General features: G+C 31.4%; 1 protein-coding gene and 1 long non-coding RNA gene across 2 annotated transcripts; one reads left to right on the forward strand and one right to left on the reverse strand.

Moving 5' to 3' along the window:
• Positions 1–7,320: 7,320 nt before the first annotated feature.
• On the reverse strand, positions 7,321–10,111 carry LOC137821758 (uncharacterized). The gene is made up of 3 exons (XR_011082876.1): positions 9,520–10,111; positions 7,696–8,002; positions 7,321–7,591 (listed from the first exon to the last, which is right to left on the reverse strand). It is a non-coding gene; the product is annotated as an uncharacterized lncRNA (long non-coding RNA).
• Positions 10,112–12,860: 2,749 nt separating this feature from the next.
• LOC137821337 (heavy metal-associated isoprenylated plant protein 24) lies at positions 12,861–13,962 on the forward strand. Its single transcript, XM_068625885.1, has 2 exons — positions 12,861–13,466; positions 13,561–13,962. Exons 1-2 carry the CDS (start codon positions 13,310–13,312, stop codon positions 13,854–13,856), a joined length of 453 nt encoding a protein of 150 aa, XP_068481986.1. The 5' UTR covers positions 12,861–13,309; the 3' UTR covers positions 13,857–13,962.
• Positions 13,963–19,015: the final 5,053 nt, after the last annotated feature.

Below are 19,015 nucleotides of genomic sequence, written 5' to 3' on the forward strand. Positions count from 1 at the left end.
TATTTTTAGTAAATTTTGAGGCTAATTTCACTAGTATCAAAATTATAATAATTCATTAGAATATAAAAATATTTTTCTGTAAATTTTTTGTATAAAAGAATTTAAAATTATTGCTTTCATTATTTCTTTAATATTTATTAAGATTTAGTTACGGAATTTTGATGAATTCTTCGTATTATTTTTTTCAATAGAGTGGTTCTTTACATTAATATAAAAGAACCTAAGAAATTGGGCTTCAATGTCTGTCAGCCCATGTACTAGCAACCTGACGGGTGTTTCTTTCTGCACCCTAACAAATTTCTCCCTGCACGTCCACTAATTTTTGAAAAGACTATTTTATCCTTTTTAAAAATAACTTCCAAATTCCTTTCTCAGAATATTTCTTGAACATACTATCCAGATATTTCTGGCACATACTGTTTGAAATTCATGAAATATATTTCTGCAAAAAATTTTCTAAAATATAATTTTTAGAATAAACTTTTCGAGTACTCTTTGAAATGTGTTTGTTTAGAATAAAATTTTCATAATATGTTATGAAAAAACTTTCCAAAATATTAACAAATTAAATAAGATATTTTGAACATTTCACTTAATTGATATGGTGCAAATAGCAATTTGATGAGATGTTAGAATAAACACTCAAACTTGTCGCGGACTAAACTTTATATATATATATATATATAATTATTTTTTTTTATTTGATAACAGTATAATTTACACATATTTTAAATGTCATATTATAAAGATTCATACGGTAGTATTTTCAGTTAACGATTAAATTAAATGATACATAAATAATAATAAATTATTTAATTTTAAAAAATTAAAAACTAAAATTTATAATTAGAATTCTACAGGTCTAAAGTATACATTATAGAACCACAAATAAATTTAATGATATTTTTAATTAAGTTACTATTATTTTTATTTTATTAAATGTTTTAAATATTTCTTTTATTTATTTAATGACTTTACTGTTTGATTCTTCTGGCAATCAATAAGATGATTTTATTTTCGTTTTTAATTTACTGATCATTGCACACATTTGTTTTCCAATCTTTTATAATTTTATCAGTCAATTTTTTCTCTCTTTCAAAGAGCAAGTTGATGTAGCAGGTAATGATTGGTGTGGTGGCTTCACATTTTTTTGTTTGAAGAATTCTTAATAATGTGCTGGGTTGACCCATCCCTTAGCTACATTTTGCAATGTTTTAGTTTAAAATTTTAATTCTTTCTCTTCATAAGTGGGAGAGTTGCTAGAAGGATAAGTTATTCTAATATGGGTGGGTGTTTCTTGTTGCACCACTATATATTTCTAATTGCACCCCAATAACATGTGAATTAACAAAATTAATGAAAGATTTTAAGAACCAAAACACAACGTTTATAACATGTTTCCAGAAATGAAAGTTCGTAATCTGTTACTGGAAAGAACAATCTGCCATTTTGGAATAATTTTCATGGATCATATTTTAAAAAAATTGGTTTCTAAATTAGTTTTTATTATTGTTAAATAGTTTCTAAATTGGTATCTAATTAGCAAGGTTTTAGAGACCAAATTTAGAAACTAAATAATTGGTAGTTAAAACTTTGGTCGCTAATTAGATACCAATTTAAAAACTATTTAATAATAATAGAAATTAATTTAGAAACCAATTTTGTTTTTACCTTCTAAAATGGTCTCTAATTTAGTTACTATTTCAACTAATTATGTTAGAATCTAAAAAATAATTTCTATTTGATGTTTTTATTGTAGTGTTATAAATTTCAAATTTGTTATTTTAAAAATAAAAAAAATGTGTTCTAGACTTTTTGGAATTATTTTTTTGTCTTCCATACACACATTTTACTTACCGAACACTCTTTCTTCTGGATCCACCCAAAACTATCAAGAATAATTTGAGTATTTAAAAAATAATAGAGTATAGGAAAAAAATGCAAGTGTGCAAAGAGAAATACCCTTCTAATATATCTCTACCCTTCAAATATGTATGGTATTAGGTTTAAATTCTGGCATTGTTTATTATTGTTTGTAAAAAAATGGATAGATAGATTTGGGTGGTTCATCAAATGAAATCTGAATGATAAAATTAATAATTTAAATTAGTTTGACTAATTGTTTTTATTTATATTTTTAATTTATGATTAAATTAAATCATAACTTTTAATTCTCCTATTTATATTTTTGTTCTTCCGTGTTTTTGTCTTGGTCATTATCAACTATGCTGTCTTGGTCATTATCAACTATGCTTTAAATTTGTTGTTCTCTTCAACCTTAAACTTAAGAATATATAAATGAGTTACTCCGCAGAACAAATGAATTTGTTGCTCTCTTCAGCTTGCCACTTAGGAGAAGAGTAATTTCCTTATTTGACTTTTATATAAATTTGAGTAATCACAAACTGGTGGGATGATAATGTTCCTGTCTTGGCTTTGGGATGAAAATTGGAGTGTGAATGGTTTAAGCTATGGATACACCGAACTCATTCTTCTATGTTTTAAAATTGGCCTGATTATTAAACTCAAGAACTGTTTCGTTATTATTTTTAGTTTAATGGTAATTTAATCGGTAAAAATAAATGCAAAGTAATATCATAACAGAGTAAGAAATGAGTTCAATAAAATGAAGTAAAATAAAATTTGTAATTTATGTAAAAGTTATTATATATAATGTTGTTAAGTAAATGTGAAAGTTTTCTTTAAAAAAAAAAAACTAAACACACATGCTAATCGATGATGAATTGGGAAAATTGCTCTTCTAATCAATAGTGATTGAATTTTTACCTGATAAATTATTTAGAAGACTGTAGTCGAAAAATGTGTGACTGAAACCCACGAGTTTATAGAAATCACTAATAATACATGTTCACCCAAATAAAACCCATAAAACTTTGTAAATAAATTAGCATTATACATGTATATCATATTCAAATATATTCATTTTTTATGCATATCTTATGGTGATTCGACACCAAAATATCTTTTATAGATACATCGTCCATCTAGTCCCCTAAATAACCATATTTAATAGTTAGAAGATGAAGACATCTCCGTAATATAAAAAAAAAGGAACTATGTTATTTATGGTTCCTATAAAAACATATATAAATAACATAATATTTTTAAAATATCATAAAAGTAATAAATAACAAATTTTAAAAGTAGTTTTATACTAAAGTTTAATATCATATTTAAGTATTGTAAAAGTATTTTATAACTAAACAAATTAAAAACTAAACTTTCATTATTTTATTATTACTATTTAAATTATCTAGACCTCACTACTTTAAGCCCATCCAATTAGTTATCAATGCACGACAGAAGCCACACAATATTAATCAAACGTATAAATAATATATCGTGTTTGTTAATGCTTTAAGTCTCTAATTATTTGATGTAAGTTGATTTTAGGATTCTACATTTATGGTTTTCACTTTATTTACGAGTTTTTTTTATTTAAAAAGAATACGGTGAGAAATTCAGAGAAGATTGGCACGGGACACAAATTTAACCAAGTGATTAAGTAAATGTGAATGTTCTCTTATAGAAGGTAAAGAGAAAATACAATTATATGGTATTGATGATGATGAGATGTGAAATTAAAGAGTATATAATGAAAAGAAACAAGATGAAAACCGAATAGGAGAGGAAGAACACAAGAACATAAAAAGGAATGGAAATGGTACAAGTGTTGGATTAGGATTCCTCAATCATATAATGAAACGAGAATAAAGATGATTAAATAATACCTGGTAGACCCGTGATCGTATGGCCGAGGGACGAAGACATGATCTTGATCGGGTTTCCCTTTAGGGTGTATCGCTTAGAATGGAATTATGTGAGTAGAGAGACAAAGAGATGAGAGGCTCGAAAATCCCTTTAGGGAATGAGTTTCGGCCGTGTGATGTTAGAATATGAGGGTGTCTCTTTAGTTGTCTGGTAATATCTATTTATACACCCAAGGGGAAACCCTAATTATTTATGGTAATAGTAATTACGTCCATCAAGTAATTACCAATAATATAATAGGATAATTATGGTAATTGATCAATTAATAAGATAAATAATCGTGAGGTGCCACATAATATTCTTACATTCTCCCACTTGGCCAAAGGATTATTTATTATGAGCATTAGATAAGTCTGGCCAGATTTCAATACTCATTTTAGTCCTAAACTGTAATTGTAGCAGAGAAATACAGCCTTTGAATCAGTATTCAACTCAAGACCCTCATTAATCATACTACAATACAAATTTAAAACTTAAGTAAATTTTAGGATCAATTGATAAGTAAGCCCTTTAGACTTTGATTTGTACAGTTAGTGTCTATGTATATTTAGGCATGCATAAACATATTTAAGGACACACAAATCAAGGTAAATGAGGAAATTTTATTAAACATAAGTAAGTACAAATATGCTAAATAAGGTCTTTAGATAATCCCATCTTCGAAACATGTTCTTCGAATACTTTAGGTGGGAGACCTTTAGTCATCGGATCCGCAAGCATATTTTTCGTACTAATATACTCAACACAAAGCTTATTTTCCTCAACTCGCTCACGTACGAACAAGTACTTTGTATCAAGATATAATCCAGCGCCACTCGAACTGTTATTGTTCGAAAAACTAACGGCAGCTGAGTTATCAAAATAAAGCTTCAATGGCCTGGAAATGGAGTTAATGACTTTGAGTCCAGCGATAAGATTTCGCAACAACATTCCATGACAAGTTGCATTGTACACTGCAACATATTCTGCCATCATTGTTGAGGTTGTTGTTAATTGCTGCTTATGACTCTTCCATGAGATAGGCCCGCCTGCTAACATAAAGATATACCCAGAAGTGGATTTCTTGTCATCTTTGCATTTTGCAAAATCAGAGTCAGAATAACCCACCACTTCTAAACTGTCACTTCTCCTATAGGTCAACTTATAGTCTTTTGTGCCTTGTAGATATCGAAGTACTTTCTTAGCTTCTTTCCAGTGATCTAGACTAGGATTAGATTGATACCGGCCTAGCATTCCAGCAATGTACGCGATATCCGGACGAGTACAGACTTGAGCATACATAATGCTTCCAACTACAAATGCATAAGGTATCATCGCCATTTGCTCTTTTTCAGCCTTTGTTTTCGGACATTGAAAAGAACCGAAAACATCTCCCTTAATTACTAGAGCCACAGAAGGAGAGCAATGTTGCATGTTATAACGAGTGAGGACACGGTCAAGGTAGGCCCTTTGGGATAATCCCAAAATCCCCTTAGCTCTATCTCGGTATATTTCGATGCCAATAACATAAGCGGCCTCTCCGAGATCCTTCATGTCAAAATTATGCGAAAGTATGCGCTTTGACTCATGCAACATGTCTATACTATTACTTGTCAATAGAATGTCATCTACGTAAAGGACAAGTATAGTAAAGTTGCTCCCACTCATATTGAGGTAGGTGCATTGATCCACTTGATTCTTAAGGAAACCTTGTTTCTTCATAACTTCATCAAACTTTATGTACAACTACCGTGAGGCATGCTTCAGCTCGTAAATGGATTTCTTCAGCTTGCAGACTAGGTGTTCTTGACCTTCAGGTTTAAAACCTTCTGGTTGTTGCATGTACACGTCTTCATACAAGTCGCCGTTAAGGAAAGCGGTCTTGACGTCCATCTGATGTAGCTCTAGATCAAAGTGAGCTACGATGGCCATTACGATCCTTAAGGAATCTTTTCGAGAGACAGGTGAAAAGGTCTCTTGATAATCAATTCCCTCTTTCTGAGTGAACCCTTTTGCAACCAATCTTGTTTTGAAGCGTTCAATGTTTCCATTCTGATCTAGCTTGGTTTTGAACACCCATTTAGATCCTACGGGTTTTACTCCGTTGGGTAATTCTACTAGATCCCAAACATTGTTTTTCTTCATGGAGTCAAGCTCATCGAGCATGGCATTATTCCATTCAGAAGACTGATCACTAGTAATGGCTTCATTATAAGAGGTAGGATCAGTATACCTTCCGGCATCCATTTCTGCTTCAGTCAGGTAGGTTACATAATCATCAAAATTAGTAGCAGTTTTAGTTCTAGATGACCTCCTGAGCTGATTAGCGGGTTCTGCATTGTACTGATGTTTGTCGTTCAGGGTGTCTTCATTCTCGGATGGATTCAGAGTAGCATCAGGTTCTGAGCGTGGAGTAGGTGGTGCAGTGACGCGCGGAGTGGGTACAAGAGGAGTGATCAAAGGCAAATTAGTAGTCGATGTAGATCTCCCCCCGCCTCTTGTACTTCTAGTAAATCCAGGTAAGGATTGTCACTGCTCCCACTGATCTTGAAATCCTCTAGGAAATGAGCATGCTTGGTTTCTACAATGCGGGTGACATGGGAAGGACAATAAAATCTATAACCCTTTGAGTGATCGGGATACCCGATGAAGTGACAAGTTACTGTTTTCATGTCAAGCTTCTTTAAGAAAGGGTTATAAACTTTAGCTTCAGCAAGGCAGCCCCATACTTTCATATATCTAAGACTCGATTTTCTTCCAGTCCAAAGTTCATAAGGAGTTTTAGGGACAGATTTGGAAGGAACTCTATTGAGTATATGAACTGCTACTTTTAATGCCTCGGTCCAGAGGAATAAGGGCAAATTGGAGTTGGCTAACATACTACGCACCATGTTCATTAGGGTCTTGTTTCTCCTTTCAGCAACACCATTTTGTTGAGGAGTACCGGGCATGGTGTATTAGTTCACAATCCCCCTGGCTTTTACAAAACTCATAAAATGGACCAGGGGCTTGTCCCAAATCAGTATGTCTACCATAGTATTCACCTCCTCTATCTGATCGCACAACTTTTATTTGAAGATCAAGTTGTTTTTCAACTTCAGTTTTATAATCTTTAAAAGTTGTAAGTGATTCAGATTTTTCCTTAATGAGATACAAGTACATGTAACGAGAATAATCATCTATAAAAGTGATAAATGAATTATGTCCTGTTATTCGAACGATGCTGTAAGGGCCACTAATGTCAGTATGAATAAGTTCTAATAATTTTGATCTCCTAGTGGCACCTTTCTTAGTCGTGGATGTCATTTTGCCTTTGAGGCATTTGACACATGTTCCAAAATCAGTGAAATCGAGAGATGGTAAGACTTCATCCTTCACAAGTCGAGATAAGCGATCTCGTGAAATATGGCCTAAACGTTGATGCCACAACATGGATGAAGTTTCTAAGTCTCGTTTTCTCTTGGTCTTTGTTAAGTTCTCATTAATATTATATGATAACAAAGATTTGGAGAAGCTATCATCTAGTTCTAACTTATAGAGACCGTTATCCAGAAAACCAGTACCAAAACAATTGAGAATTTAAAGAAATAGTAAGTTTGTCATGACCATGGGAAACATAAAAACCATCAATGTCTAACTTTGGTCCTGATACAAGATTCTGAGTAATTTCGGGAATATATAAGGTATCAAAAAGTTTAATACATTTTACAGTTTTCATAAGTAATTCTAAGGTTCCCACAACTTCGACAAATAGTTCTTGTCCATTCCCCATCTTAAGTGTTCTTTGGTTTCTTTCCAGCTTCCGGATTGTAAGGAATCCCTGGATTGAATTGGTCACATGAACCATAGAACCAAAGTCAAACCACCAAGTATTAGTTGGAACATTTAAATTAAAGGACTCAATTATCATATTTAGATGATTACCTTTCTTAGCTAGTCACTCCTTAAAGCTTGAGCACTTAGATTGCTTATATCCTACCTTGCGGCAGAACTTGCAGTAGGACTTGCTAGTGGATTTGTTAGAGCTGGAGGGTGCACTTGCATCAGTTTTAGGGACCTTATTAGATTCCTTTTCAATAGAATTTGCCCTTCCGCTTCTTTGATTCAGTAGCCACGAGGTAAGCAACATCTGGTTTCTCCAGCTTTAGGCGCTCTTCTTCTTGAACAGTCATAGCAATCAACTCACTCATGGACCATTTGTCCTTCTGAGTATTATAGTTGACTTTGAAGGCTTCAAACGCAGAAGGAAGAGAAGTCATAATGAAGTGGACTAGGAAACCTTCACTGATTTTCACCAGTCAAGGTCTCAATTTCCATATTAGGGGTTGGTTAGACGACGAATTAAGATACTTAGGCTAAGGAAAAAGTTAGAGTGACATAGGGAAACTTAGATCTAAAGCGGACATAAGTAAGAACCATTATGATAATGAAGGTGTGATAAAATCTATTATAACATTAAAATAATAGACTAGATTAGGTTCTACTTAAATAATCAGCTTTCACTTTGGTTAATTACCAATTATTTAAGCATAATGAACAATTATAAGTAAGGTATGTGCAATAAGAATGTGACACATCATCTTTGGACAGAAGTGAACATTTAAGCTTATGCACATATTAAGTTTGCAAAACACAAGTGCAACAAACATCGTTGGACAGAATAGAAATAATTGTGTTTTTAGGCAAATGTCATGTGAATATTTAATAATTAAGTGTACTCACAAGTAAGTGAATGTGCTTAATTAGACTCAAATAACAAGACATAACCCATCATCGTTGGACAGAAGGGAGACTCCTGTTATTAAGTTTAAGCAAAAATTTTAATTTTAATTTTGTCAAACTTAATATAGATATATATATATATATATATATATATATATATATATTTTAAGAGTTTAACAAAATAAGTATTTTTTTTAAACATAATTACGGTATCATGAGATTTACCATATTTAATTCGATAAATAAAAGAAAACGCGTAAATATGTTACTCGTAAACTCGATAAGGTGAGTAGCGGAATATTAAGGATTTGATTTTAGATTTGGTCTTCAAAATTTTAATTAGATTGATATGTTTCCAAGTTTGACACGACTGCTATTTTCGAAAATAGTAATAATAATAATAATACCCAAAAATTAATAAGGCAAGAATATACTATCCTAAATAAGGAAAAACTTGGAGACTAAGATATCAATTTTTATTTTTATTTTTTTAGGAAAACACAATCAAATCAAATCCATTCCTAATTAAGGGAATCAATTGTATTTCGAAAATTTGAATTAAGGAAAAATATTATTTTCGAAATTTCCTAATTAAGGGAATAATTAATTTCCGAAAATTCTTTATTCCTAATTTTTGAAAATTCATACGAACAACAAATAATGATGATGAACATAGAATCAAAATTAATTCCATTCCAAATAAGAGAATACTCACGAAAATTATGAAGAACACATAACATTCATATTAAATTTTAATTTTCAAAATCTTAAAATAATTATGGATCTCGAAAAAATTCAAATTTATTTTTATGATATCAAGGTGGATTTTCGAAAATAAGTGGTTCAATAATATACCAAAATAAAAACATCGAAAATCAATAGGTTGAATCAAAATCTTCGTTTCTTCCAAATTTAGGGAAAACAAAAGAAGAATCGATTAAGCAACATAAACGCTCTGATACCACATGTTGGATTAGGATTCCTCAATCATATAATGAAACGAGAATAATGATGATTAAATAATACCTGGTAGACCCGTGATCGTATGGCTGAGGGACGAAGACATGATCTTGATCGGGTTCCCCTTTAGGGTGTATCGCTTAGAATGGAATTATGTGAGTAGAGAGACAAAGAGATGAGAGGCTCGAAAATCCCTTTAGGGAATGAGTTTCGGCCGTGTGATGTTAGAATATGAGGGTGTCTCTTTAGTTGTCTGGTATTCTCTATTTATAATACACCCAAGGGGAAACCCTAATTATTTATGGTAATAGTAATTACGTCCATCAAGTAATTACCAATAATATAATAGGATAATTATGGTAATTGATCAATTAATAAGATAAATAATCGTGAGGTGCCACATAATATTCTTACAACAAGAAAATAAAAGAAGAGATGAAAAGTTAGAGAAAGCTTATGGATGATGGTGGTGGTCACGCTACTTGGAGTGGTGGGAGACTAAAAAAAGAGAACACTCAAAACTGACTAAACACAAGATGATCAATGGTGAAGAGTTGTCACTTGAAGTGCACAACACCCAAGATAAGATCCAAAAAGAGAGCACTCAAGACTTACTAAACACTCTGACATAGTTTTTTTTCTATTTTCAATTCAATGTGAAAATACATAAGGCAAGACACCCTTTATATAAGAGAAAGTGACTTAGGGAGCAAAATTGAGAGGGGTAAGGGTGTCATTTGTGAGAAACCTTCTAGAAGGTAGGTCAAAGTAGAGAACATCCCAAACTAGCCTACATCTTCTAAAAACTAGGTTAAGGGGCGGTTTTGGAAAGGATTTCTAGGAGCTAGATTTTTTGTGGGTTTGACACAAGCCCAATATTATATTAAATACACCTTATTTTAACTTATTCTTATAATTAGAACCCAAAGTAAGCTTAATTTATTTACTTGATCTTGTCTTGTAAAAGATATCATAAAAAAGAACAACTGATATTCTGGTACATGCTTCTTTTGCCTTAAAATATGTGTCGTGTTATCTACTTATTGAGTTGAATTGTACTACTATTTACCTAAAAAGATCATCACTCGTACACAACCGGTCAATTATTACACCATATTGAATCCAAGTGTTGGTGGTTGTTAAGATAAAATTTGAAGTGCATGCATATACGGCTGAAAAACACACCTAAACAAAATGATAAAATTTATAAATTTAGGTACCCTGGTTGTGTCAAATCATAACAGGGTCCAATAGTCTATTACATGAATGGCGTGGACCCTTAAATTCGATTTGCATTTACTCAAGTATCTTCTAGAGTTCAACACCACACCACTCAAGTGATTCATTTCCCTGCCTTGCGGGATTAGATTAAATACAAATTTTGTCTTATTCACCAATTTTAGATTTCCTTTATCACCAAGTTTATTTTCATGGATACTTAGAACTTTTGCTATTGAAGCCATGTGTCACAGTGTAGCAAACCCAAATTCGTTGTGCCTTTGTTTATGCGTTGTGTTCCTTTCTTTCTCCATAATTTTAATGTCTCCACAGCACCTCTTTAGCATACCCCTCAGACCAAAGTGTATTCTTTGACAGGTGGACAATTGCTACGGGACAATCCATGAAGAGTATGAAGCTCTGTTGTCACCATGCTGCCACGTGGCTTTCAAATCAACGACTGGGGTCTCCACAAGCAAGTGATTGTGACATCTTTCTGCAACGTGTCAGCTGCTGATGCCATGCAACTATCAAAGCTTTAACCCTCAATTATTCATGCATGGTTACAAAATATTAGGTGGATTTTTTCAAACTTATGACGGAGGACACTATTTCATCTTCCCCACATCGCAGTATATCTTTTACTAATGGAATAATTACTTTCAAATTTCGTGTCCTCCAAGCATTCAACTCACGTCCCTCTAAAATATTATGTATGATGCATTTATAATACAACTAAATATTGATTCTGGAGGCAAAACAGCTTTGTACTTTTATGTTATGGCTGATATGTTTTAATTTATGTGCTCAACAAACATTGCACCTTCATTGTCTGGAAGATGATAGGCTATTTATTATGTTCAGCAGTAGGGACAGAAATATAATCTTTCACACATTCTTTCTAACCTATTTTTCATCATTCATTGAAATTTATAAAAATATATATAAGATTGTGAATGAGACCCATTACATAAAAAATTAGATCCACAAAATTTATAATTTTTTTATAGATTTCGGCTAGTAATTACAATTTTTAGAAAATTAAAACCACTATTTTAATAAGAATATTAATATTTATATATACTATATATAATTTTAATAACTAAGTATATTATTATATTTTGATACCCCACATTTTTATATATACTCTATTAACAATCATAATTTATTTCTATTTCTTTTTATATACTATTATATATCAATGACTATGCTGATATATATATATATATATATATATATATAAACTATATTTTTCTTCTCTTTTTTTCTCATAGGTGCCAAATAAGTTTCATGGTGTTTTAGAGTTTTTCAATCCAATTAGTAAAATCTCTATCTAGCTATTACAACTACTCCTTCTGGATGAACATTGAATTGAGATCCAATTCTTCTTTAGTTAATAATTGAAACTTAGTTTTTATTTATTAAGCGGTAAGTATAAATTTAAATACAAAATATATGAATTGTTCTCGTATATAACCTTTAACAGTTGAGTTCAAAAGACAATTTAAATACATTTTTTTATTTAAATACATAACCTTTAAGATTTAAAAAAAAAATTATAAAGAAATTGTAAACTTTAAAATAAACAATAACTCAAATATAATAATTGACCATAATAATATTATTTTAAAAGAGTTGAAGATAAGAACATTAACACTAAAATATGACCTATCATAATAGTTTAGATTCTCTTAAAAAAAATTAATGTATGTTGTAACAGATGAGTCATCCAAATACCAATATTTAGTTTGAATATCAACCTAAATCCAAAAATTTATAAATATACTCACTTAATCTTATCGGACTCATTAAATATTTTTTTTATATTTTTTCTAAATTTTTATTAATTTAAACGTGAGATAACCTTTTAGAGGTGGATCTACAATTCCACTCCATTGATGAAACTCAACAATCCTTCAACAAAATATAATCTATTATTGACTAGGACAGGCCAACCTCTATTATTGATTGTTTAATTGTCTTTATATAAAAATACCTCATAACTCCACATGGATGATGAATAACGTAAGAGTAATAATGTATTTACAACCCACCTTTTTTATACTGCATTTCAACTTTTAATATTTTTTATATTATTTAATTCTAAATTTATTTTTTGTATAATATTTATTTTTAAATTCATCATATCAAAAGTTATATACAATTCTAAATTATAAAGATTAAAAATTATCAAAGTATCATTTTGGACAGACAAGGAGTTAAGGTACCGTGGCCTCCTCATAAATATCAATCACTTCACTTAATTAATTAGTTCGTATCCTTTCTGTTTGTTATGACAGTGTTCACTTGGTCACAAATTGTTTCTCACGGCATATATATCCTACCATATGAAACAAAAAGGAAAAACGACTACTTTTATTTTTAATATTTTCTCTCACATTAAATCACTCTTTCTTAATAATAAACTTCAACTTAAGCCATAGATTTTCTTCTTATTTGACATAGCCAGATTGGGTGATTATTGACTATATATACACGTACCCACTCACAAAGGTTTGCATTATTATTTACCAATACCACCTAATTAATTATCACTGTATATATATAGATCCTAGAGTTTACATAATTAAGAGTAAGCATAGATCAACTTGAGCTGTGTCACAAGGAAAATCAGAAGATGGGAGTACAAGGCACTTTGGAATACTTCTCTGACTTACTCAGCAGTACCAAAAAGAAGAAGAAGAAGAAGCAAATACAAACTGTAGCTCTGAAAATCAGAATGGACTGTGAAGGCTGTGCACGGAAGGTTAAGCATGTTCTTTCTGGTGTTAAAGGTACTTCTTCTTCCCTAAAACTAGGATCATACCTTAATTATCTCCTTCACTTCATGAACTTGTTTGGATAATGGAAAACTTAACAACTGAATAGGAGCTAAATCGGTGGAAGTGGACTTGAAGCAGCAGAAAGCAACGGTGACAGGATATGTTGAGGCAAAGAAAGTTCTTAAGGCTGCTCAATCTACTAAGAAGAAGGTTGAGCTCTGGCCATACATTCCGTACACTATGGTGGCTAACCCTTATGTTTCTCAAGCCTATGATAAGAAGGCACCTCCTAATATGGTCAGGAAGGTGGCTGACACCGCCAACATGTCAGAAACCACCGTGGATGACCGCTACATTCAAATGTTCAGTGATGAAAACCCAAATGCCTGCTCTATCATGTAATTATGTAGTCAATTTCACATTCAGTATATAAGAAATATGTATTAAAGAAGGCTATGGTTTTGTACGTTTCTGTAAATATTGTGATCGATAATTTTGCTTCCTTGGATTTTGGTGTATAATTTTCCTTTTCTTTTTTTTAAGAGAAGAGATTAAATATATTAAAAAATTATTTCTAATATTCTTATCTCTGTGAAATTTCTAACATCATAAATATGTGTTACACCTAAGTAAACACACAATTACCAAACCAATAAATTATTGTTATACCTTTCAAATATAAGACCATTTATTATATTTATATTCACAGTGTGAAAATAGACTCGGTAAATTTGTAATGAATCATATTTCAAATTAATTACAACTTTTAGTTTGGTTTCAACATACGTCGAGTTAAAGTAATTTTAAATTAAGATAATTAAATTTAAAATATATAACTATAATATGTACTTGGAAATTTTAAATTATATTAATAAAATAATTGGAAATTTTAAATTACATCAATAAAATAATTGGAAATTTTAAATTATGTTAATAAAATAATTTTAATTTTAAGATACGATCATTAGATTTATCAAATAGTTCGTGTCTATCCACGTATCACCTTAACCAATTTTTTCTTTCAAAAATAAAACAATATATACAAGATAAACACTTCAGGGGTGATCCAACCCATTTCCATAAACAAAGATAACTTGGTGAAAATCATCATAACCTAACCTCAAAACGCCTTCCAGACAAATGCTTCAAAACTATCCTTGTCAAAAACCAAACATCAGCACTATTAAAGAGAATAAAGACAAACTAAAGGATTAATACATCAGTCAGAAAAATAGAAACAAGCAAAAGAATATTTAGTAGATATCTAAGACCAAACCTTCAATTGAGCCAAAGAGAAAATTTTGGAATAATCCAGAACTCTGCCTTTAAAAATAATCTTATTCCTGTGACTCTAAATCTCACTAACAATCGCAATCCAAATATTCCTCATCCCTAATAAGACTGACTTCGAAGCATTACACAACCAGAATTGCAAAAAATGGGAGTGAGCCTGAATGGGGGCTACCGAAGAGATGCCTAGCCAACCATACCAGAGATTCCACATCATCTAGGAAATTCTACATTCAAAAAAAAAATGACTTACCTCCTCCTCTTTAGCCACACATAAGCAACACAAAACACTTGATCCAATCTCACGTCTATGTAATTCGACCTTAGTAGTTCCAGAACCCTCCAAGCCAAAACCTGAGCAGAGGGTAAAGCCTTAATCCTCCAAAACCAATTAAACATCATCGACCCGTCCCCCTCGTAGGCACCTCTAAGAAGCCCACCGAGTTAACTAAGAATTCTTGAAATGTATTAATTTTCCAAACCCACCTATCAACTTTCTCCAAGACCGTGTACTGCCTCGAGAAGCTGACAAACCTGGGTCTTCTCCTAGTAAAAAAAACTTCTTCTCCACGTCAGAGACCACTCTCACCCATTACCTGCCTAAAACTCACTATGAGCCAACGTTAAATCTTTCTCGACACTCAAGGAAAACAACCTTGGGAACCTAGTCTTCAATGGCTCGTTGCCAACCCACTGGTCTTCCCAAAATTTGATATCTTTTCCATCACCAATTTTCCAACTACAACAGTCTCCAAAATTACTACTCCACCTTTCCACTTCCAAATCTTCTTCAAATCTTTCCACCAGACTAGCATTGTACATACTTTTATCATCCTTCAGATTTCTCCAACCTCCATATTTAGAATCTAATACCTCCTTCCATAGATCTCCCTCAACCGATCCCAACCGCCAAATCCACTTACTCATCAAAGCCAAATTAAAATCCTTAATGTTAACAATTTTGAGACCACCTTTCTTCCAAGATGCAGGTTGTAGACGTATCGAAGAAGGATGTTCGAGGCGCTTGTGCCATAAATTAGGGTTGGTCAAAATTTGAGATGCGCGGACTTGGTTTGGAAGAGGGGTGATGTAGTATAAGCCCGCGTATTGTCATCCCTAGAAATATGAGATTGCATGAAAAAAAAATATGGGAGTACAAAAAGAAATTTCTATATTTTTATGTTTTGCGGGTCCTGCGGGTCAACTCGTCCTGTGCTTGGCCCGCTCGAACTACAAGTTATGCGAAACAGACCTAAGTAAGTAAACGGATTGGAATAGACAGACCACCCCGCATTTTTCTCAACCGACTACGATTCGGCCAGTATGGTTCCCCTTTTTTTCATCCCTAAGCATTATGTTGTGTAGGTAAGGTTTACAAGTTTTATGTCAATAATAACATTATTTCACAACAAAAGTATTTTCCTTTTTATCCATTGAAATTCAATATTGGTTTTAATTTGAGTGATCATACAAAGTAATTTTTATATTTGTTAAATCTATAATTTATATTGTTTAAAAATATCACCATATATTTTTCTTATAATTGTAAAATAACATGCATAAAAAACACGCTGTATAAATGTAACGGCCCCTTAAAGTCGTCGATGGTGGGAATATCATTTCCATGTGCTTCAAAACTCAAGTTATTAATAGTTTGAATCTTATCATTGGTAGTAATTATTTGTTACTTGTGAAGCTGTTTACCTACTAACACCTTATTATAAACGGGCCTTATTATAAATGAGTTGTTTCTTCTTCCATCTCTATAACTTCTATTAGCATCATTAGACGAAAAGATTATTTTGTCCTTATTAAAATACGTAATGGATTTTACAATCCAAAATATATTTAAAAAAAAGTATGGATTATAGAATTCATTAGATATTTTTGGATCTAGAAATACCTTTCAAATTCTATAATACAAAAATATCTTACGGATTACATAATCTGAAATTAATTGAAATATGTGTGTATCTTCTAGATTGGACAATCCAAAACTTACTCCTGGATGGATCTGGTTAAACATTTTGCATTATGTAATCTAAAATAGAACATTTCATTATGAATTGGCTAATCTGAAACGTTTTTTCGAATCTGAAAACAAGTTCTGGATTGTATAATTTAGAAGGTACACACATTTTAATTAATTCTAGAGTAATCTTATGAATGTACAGATTACACAATCTAAAATATAAACTGCACCACAAAAAACCAAAAACACACCGTAGTAGACGTGCACCTCTAACTACCACGACCACTAGGAACCAACGTCAACCATCTTGCAACTCATCAATAGAGCATTCAACACCTCACCTTCACCAATGTCTTCCCGCACCAAAACTTCATATATTTTAACTTTTATTTACTTAAGGCTATTTTTGGAATACAAGAACTTGTGGGAGTACCACACGAACGTAAAGTGCAGGAAGAAGCAGCCTTATGAAAGGGAAAATTCTTCCTACACCATATCAATTTGAACTTGCACCTAATTTATGAAATAACAAAAATGACCTTAAATGAAAAGGATGTGTGGATAAAAAAAATACTTTCAGAACCCCTTTTTTTTCAAAATACATTTTTGGATTTGGATTTTCATAACACATTTATGAATTTCGAAAATCCTTTTATAAAATGCATTTCAAGATTTTGCACTGTATTTTCTTTTCCAAAATGTATTTTTTGCATTCTAGATTTACTTTTCGAAAATAAGATTTTGATTTCCGAATTGTATTTTTTGAATTCTGGATTTACTTTTCCAAAATGAGATTTTGATTTTCGAATTATATTTTTTGATTTCTAGATTTTTAAATCTAAAGTAAAGGATAATTTTGGAAATTTCAAAAGATAATAGGGTGCAGGTTTAAATTGGTTTAAATTGATATGGTACAGAAAGAAATTACCTTATAAATGTTGAGTCTATTTAACGAGTAAACAGACATATAGGCCCATTTGAACAATTACTAAAAAAACTCGTTGTGCAAGGCATTTTCTGCACTAGTGGTGAATAAGCAAATTTTACGTCAGTAATAACTTTATCTCTCATAGAAAGAATTTTCTTTTTTATCCATTGAAATTCAACATTGATTCCAATATGAGTGTGTAGGGATATCGTGTGCGGAAACGCGATAATTTCAACCAAAGATTATGATAAATTAAAGTAACAAGTAAAGTGAGAATGATACCAGAATTGCGAGAGAGCCAAAATTTTCACTATAATGATAGTGGGAGTACAATAAATTCCTCTCAGACTAATAGATAAATAGCTCTCAAACAAATCTTCTCTATATGGGTTAAACACTTACACCCAAGGACAGAAATAGAGAGCATGTAGTGTGTTACATTGCTTGAAGGAAGCCACTATATATAGTGGTTATAGGAGACAACAATAATAAATACAATTAATGGTAATTAACCTCCCATTTATTGCAATTGATTGCGGCAATTAATCTTCCATTGATTGCAATTGATTGCGACAATTAATCTCTCATTGATTGCAATTGATTGTGGCAATTAACCTCCTAATTATGACAAGAAAACAGAAAGGTGAGTCATAAACCCATTAAAATAATTTATTAAATCTATAATTTATATTATTTAAAAATATCACCATATTAAAATAACATACATAAACAACACGTTGTAAAAATGTAACGGTCCCTTAAAGTCCATGTGGTTCCAAACTCAAGTTATTAATAGTTTCAATCTTATCATTGGTAATAATTATTTGTTACCTGTGCTGTGAATCTGTTTACCTACGCACGCCTTATTATGATTGGGCTTTATTATAAAAAATATTTTATCTTTAAAAAAAATATTACAGATTCTAGCATCTAAAATATATTTTAAAAGAATAATATTTTGAATTACAGAATTTAAAAGGTATTTTTGAAATTGAAAATAACTAATTCTATAATCCATAAATATCTTTTGAATTTCATAATCTGAAATTAATTGAAACGTGTGGATACCTTTTGGATTGAACAATTCCAACTTGTTTCTGGATCTGGTTAAACATTTTGGATTATGAATTGATAAATCTGAAATATTTTTTTAAATCTAGGAAATAGTTCGAGATTGTACAATTTGAAAGGTACATACATTTCAAATAGTTTCAAGTGGTGTAATCCGGTGAATATCCAAATACACAATCCAGAATATAAACTACACAGATGCACCTTACAGAGACCAAAACCTCACCACTGATGCACCTTACAGCTCAACAACTGAGCAACCAATACCTTCACCTTCACCAATGTCTTCACACATCAACA

This window comes from Phaseolus vulgaris, chromosome 9 (assembly GCF_000499845.2).
Source record: "Phaseolus vulgaris cultivar G19833 chromosome 9, P. vulgaris v2.0, whole genome shotgun sequence".
In the NCBI taxonomy this organism is placed as follows: Eukaryota; Viridiplantae; Streptophyta; class Magnoliopsida; order Fabales; family Fabaceae; genus Phaseolus; species Phaseolus vulgaris.

Bases quoted from the DNA above. Each gene is read 5' to 3' on its own strand.
- LOC137821337 (XM_068625885.1), top strand. From the start codon at position 13,310: ATGGGAGTACAAGGCACTTTGGAATACTTCTCTGACTTACTCAGCAGT. The intron at 13,467-13,560 runs GTACTTCTTCTT...ACAACTGAATAG, and splicing joins TGTTCTTTCTGGTGTTAAAG to GAGCTAAATCGGTGGAAGTG.